A 5,138-nucleotide genomic window follows, 5' to 3' on the forward strand; every position below is an offset into this window, starting at 1 on the left:
TCTTCCCGGCACTCAGCGGCACGGGGTCAGGGAGTGTTCCCCAGGCGATGGCTGCAGCTCAAGTCCCAGTTTACTGTCCCCCTTCCTTTTTTTTTTTTTTGGCAGGGAGGGAGGCAAAACACACTCCCCTGAAGACTCACCTTGTGGATCTATGGTCTGTCTTGTCTGAAATAAGATTGTTCGGAGTTGAAAATCATTATTTAAAAAGCTCATTTCATAGAACAAGGTGGTGCGGTGCGCTAGCTGATTATGATTAACATAGCAGCTGAGCTACAATGAGCTGTCATGCTATTTTTTTTTTTAAATTTAGAATTTTTTTTTTTATAATTTGCTTTTGTTTGGGCTTATCTCAAACTAACAGATCTGCTCCATCACAGCAGTAAGTCCGGGGATGGATTTGTGTACCAGCAGCTGAGCTGTCCTTATTTCAAGCCGTTCTGTGCACAGGGGTGTGGATAAGACATCTTGGGTTTCCAGACCTTGTGTGTGTTTTCCAAAATTCCTTTGGTTTTTAATATCACAAGTCTGATAGCCACAAAGCTTAATTTTTTTTAATATAAAAAGAGAAATAAGGAATTACTGGAAATATTCGGTGTCTGAAGGAACTGCATTGAATAACCACCTTCTGGATTTGATTTTTTTTTTTTTAATAATCTTCTTTACAAGGCTGCTGCTATACAGTGCTGAAGCATTAAGAAAATTTAGAGGGACTGTTAGCTTACAAACTGATTCTTTGAGGGTGCTGTAGCTGTAAGGAGGAGTTCTGGGCAGTCACTATGCTGTGTGTAGATGGTCCTGTCCTTAACGTCTAGATGATTGTCCTCCTGACTCTTGAAAACCTCAGAGCATTTTTGGCTATTTTTACACGGTAACCGTAAGAGACATGCTTGGTTTCAAGTACAATACAGTCATGAATATGCACGTTAACTTGAATTATGTCCTAATACGCTCTATGAAAAATAGGCAATAATGCTACTAGCTCCTGCTTCTGAAAAAGGCAAATTGAATGAGCTCAGCAACTTCAGTACCCAAAGAGCTTTCCGGATTTGTACTGTTGTGTGTTTTGTGGTTTGTTTTTTTTTTTTGCTTACACCACCTTGGGATGACTTACTAAGAGCTGAGATTGTGTGAACCTACAGCCCAGTGACTGAAGCAGTGTAAATACTGCAGGAGCAGGAACAAAACTGCAAGAGCGGGTAGGGCTGAAGTAAGAGCTTACAAACCTCGACTGGTCTCGTAAAACTCAGCAAAACACATGTAAGCGTGTCCCAGATGGACCTTCTTGCAGCTCTCTGCATGTTCGGTGTGTCCCCAGCCTACCGGGCATTTTCTAGTAGCAACACAAGAAAAAATATGAGTACTGACGGCTGAAATGTGGTTCTGTTGGTCTAAATTTGGGTGGGAATGGAGTGACTGAGGGAAAAGTAAAGGCAGTGAGGTAAGCTTAACTAGAGTCTTTTTTTTAAGTGTCCTGTATAGGTTTTCTGTTAGGCTAAATGTGTTTAAACACTCTTATTCTATTTGTGAGCTAGAACTTTGTCCCTTGCGTGGTCCCTCAAGCAGCGCCTTGCCCTGGCCTGTGTCCGTGCATCTCTTTGAGCAGGTTCCTCATGCCGGGAGAGAAGAGTTGGCTTTCACACTGAAAGCTGAATGAGGCGGTTGGTGCTGTTTGCTCAGTTTTAGAGTGTCTGTATGGTGAAGAGTTGAGAATTTGAAATAGGTCAAGATGTGACAGTAAAAAACCCACAACCGTAACCCTTGTCCTGGCATGAACAGAAAGATCAGCATGTATGTAGAGCGCAGGGAATAACACCCCACATAGGGCACTCAGGTGCCTAGAGATAAGTGTGCTTTACTTATAATTCTCAAAATCAGGGGCTGCACTGAGGCTGCAGTGTTTTTTTTTAATGTGACTCAAACCCATTGTGCACTGATAGTAGTTGGGCTTGGAACACCACGTATGGCTGAGGAAGAGATGTGGTTGTGAGCATGGGGAGCAACCTTTGTGTATCCCGCATTCCCATCGCTTGCAGGGTGATGGATGTTGATTCATCGTTTGGGGAGCAATATGCCACTTTTATTTATATGCCTTGGTTATTGTCACTAGCAAAGTTTCTCTGCGTGTTGCCCTCCGAGTAAGGTAAGAATGTTTCCTTGTTTTGCCTCTTCGCTGCCTTTCTCACAGTATGCCTTTTCCATTTTTATTCCGCAGTTTGCCATGTGGGTGGATGCTGTTATATTTGTCTTCAGCTTGGAAGATGAAATTAGCTTCCAGACTGTTTACCACTACTACAGCCGGATGGCGAACTATCGAAACACTAGTGAAATCCCAATGGTACTGGTGGGAACTCAGGGTAAGTGCATCTCTGTGGTCATACAGACTGTTCCCTGTCCGGTCCTTTCCCCTCCCTAGCATCAGCACTGCCGCTCCTCTGATGATGAGAGCGTGTGGATGAGCTGTTGGTTAATCAGGGTGGTGTTCTGCCATCAGGGCTCCCCTGGCTGGCTCACTGCGGGGCCGTGGCATTGGGAGGACTGGTTTGAGATGGGAGACACCCATGCAGCACCCTTGGGAGAGGGAGCATAGGACTTCAGCAATGATGACTTGGAAGAATATTTTCACAAATATCTTTAGTGTGTGCTAGTCCAGTGGTTTTCTTGATCAGCAGGGAGATGCTAATGTTGAATTTGGGCAGGTGAGTCAGTTGTGTAACAAAGTTCTGAAGAGAGACTGGTTTCCTGGAGCTTGGCGCTCTAGAAGCGATCAATACCCTGGCATTCCTAGGAGGCAGGTGGATCGGGGATTGAAAACCTCCAACACCATGTTAAGTAACTGACCTGAACTGTGCCCTTGTGCTGTCTCTCAGGTATGCCATTCTTCAAACTAAACGGCAATGTGTCTTTTAGCCACCTGGAACAGCCCCCCCGTGACTCTGTTTTTGCAAAACTCCTTCTGGAGCAGGAGCTAGTCCCAGCTGTCCCGCGGGGGAACATGGCAAGGGAAAGGTCCCAGCAGTATTGCAGTTTCTTTTGCATCTGAGCTGTCTTTTGGCTATTCCCTGCATTGTTTTGATGGTGCATCCCATTGACATTTCAGCAGTTTCCCCTGCTGTGGCTGCTTTGCTGCGTGGAGCAGACACCCAGGAGCTGAGGCTGCTCCGCACTTAACCGTGTAGCTGTCCCTCCTGCGATAATTCTTAGCAAAAACGAGGAGTTCCTGCATAGGTGCAGGACTTCAGACTTCTGACTTTGCAGAGCTGCTGCTCTGGAAGCATAGCACAGATGTTTTTGTGAGTTCCTTCGTGCTGAAGCATTGCTCTCTGTGTATTGTCAGGTTGCTGCTCTGTGTCAGAGGGACAGTCCGAGTGCCGTGAGTTGTTCTTACAGATGTGATTGCGGGCATCTTCCCTTTCAGCGTACACCGCTGGTTTTGGTGATGTTGGTGCTTTCTGCTGCTTTCTCAGCGTGTTCCTTTGTCAGCCCTGTGGTCAGAGGGCAGGTGGCTGTCCCCTGCCGCTGCCCTGGGAAGGAGCGTGGGCAGCGCGGCAGGAGGAACCGCAGCTGGGCTGCGGGGTGGAAACAGATGAGAAAAAAACCAAGAGGGAAGTAGGCAAACAAAAATCCCTGCGATAGCAGAATCTACAGCCAAAAAGCAGAAATGAGCTGCTTTGAAGGGCTGTGCTGTCAGCGTAAAACTAGAGTTGGAAAAGGAGAGAGGGAAACATTTCCCTGAGGTGCTTTTCTTTCTGCACTTCTGACAGTTTGGAGTGTGGTTTGCAGTCTCATTCCAGTTACTACCAGAAAGGAATTTCGGTTTTCAGAGTTATTTTTTTGTTGCAGTGCTGATGCAAAGGGGATTTTCTAACATGTCACCAAAGATGCTGCTAATTCTGGGAGTAAGCATTGGAAGAAACTACAACTTTTTAGCTACATCAGCTGTCAAATTGTGCAGTGAAATGAAGTATAATACTTGTTAAAATATATTTTAAATAAACCGAAATATAGATGTTAAAAATATATTTGAAACAAACACATTTGTCATCCAGCTTGTTGGTTTTGACCGGTGTTCTTGAAATGAGCCGTGAAACTAAATATCTCCCAAAATGTTCGCACTTGCCTGATGCTTCCAGACGCCCTCCTCTGCCTCCCTGTCCTGCGGCCGGCCAGGCTGGAGTGCTCAATTTGCTTCCCAAGTCAAACTTTTTAAAGCTGTGGTGCTGCTTATCAGTTCCTTTGTGGTTAAATGTTTTCAGCACCCTCTGCTGATTGGAAAAAAAAAAAAATCTACTGTTAGTTTTCCAAATAACTGCTCTGATTTATTCCTTAGATCTTCATTAGAGAAAGCAGCAATAGCAGCAGTAACGTCACACCCAGAGCTGAGCCTGAAATACAGCATTGCAATAGTCACTGACTTCTTGCTCACATTCAAGTGATGCTTTTTTCCCAAAGAACGAAGGTGGTTTTGCTGCCATGGGAAGTGGCAGATTTTTAGGCAAACGTTCTGAAATCGGTTTCTGTTGTGGTGGCTAGGTGGCAGCTGCAGAGTTTTGTAGAATAAATTGTACTGCTGTCTTGCCTTAAGACTTTTTTTTTTGTGAGAGCTAAGAATTACCATCATACTCCTGGGAAAAAAAAAAAAAGTTGCTTTTTAAGGTTTGTTCATAGCATTATCACTTCATAAATACTGCAACAGTATAACCTTTGTCGACTTCTTTGCTATGATGGAGTAGCAATGAATAAACTTCTCCATCAGTTAGCAGGATTTTTTTTTTTTTCCTGGTCTAACATTTATTTCGGCTCAAGAAATTGGAGTTAAAAAGTGTATGTGAAAATGAGCTCTTGCAGAGAGGTACAAAGTATTATTATTTGTTGAGAAAAATATTATTTCTGTAGAAAAATATAATTTTCATTGGCTTTGCAGTCCGTGTGTTCGCACAGTGCCTCATGGGTGCATTTAAATCCAGGTCTAAGACTCCACGTGATTTATGATGAGTTTCCTGGATCCAGTCTTGGCTGTGACTTGAAAGGTCAGCAGCCCAGCCTGTGAGTAGATGAAGAGTCTCCGTTTGATGTTAAACTGGCCAGTGTCCACCTCAACCAAGGCACAGTGTATGTCGCGGGTTCAGGGCTGGGGTTCA

At 44.5% G+C, this 5,138-nt stretch overlaps 1 protein-coding gene across 1 annotated transcript in view; it reads left to right on the forward strand.

The window, feature by feature from the left end:
* Positions 1 to 5,138, forward strand: part of LOC104462849 (arf-GAP with GTPase, ANK repeat and PH domain-containing protein 1) — a 196,340-nt gene that overhangs the window by 23,336 nt on the left and 167,866 nt on the right. Inside the window, exon 5 of the mRNA XM_010074981.1 lies at positions 2,213 to 2,354. Coding sequence (XP_010073283.1) covers positions 2,213 to 2,354 — 142 coding nt within the window. The remainder of the gene's footprint in view (positions 1 to 2,212; positions 2,355 to 5,138) is intronic.

Source organism: Pterocles gutturalis, unplaced genomic scaffold (genome assembly GCF_000699245.1).
Source record: "Pterocles gutturalis isolate BGI_N339 unplaced genomic scaffold, ASM69924v1 scaffold592, whole genome shotgun sequence".
Taxonomy (NCBI): Eukaryota; Metazoa; Chordata; class Aves; order Pterocliformes; family Pteroclidae; genus Pterocles; species Pterocles gutturalis.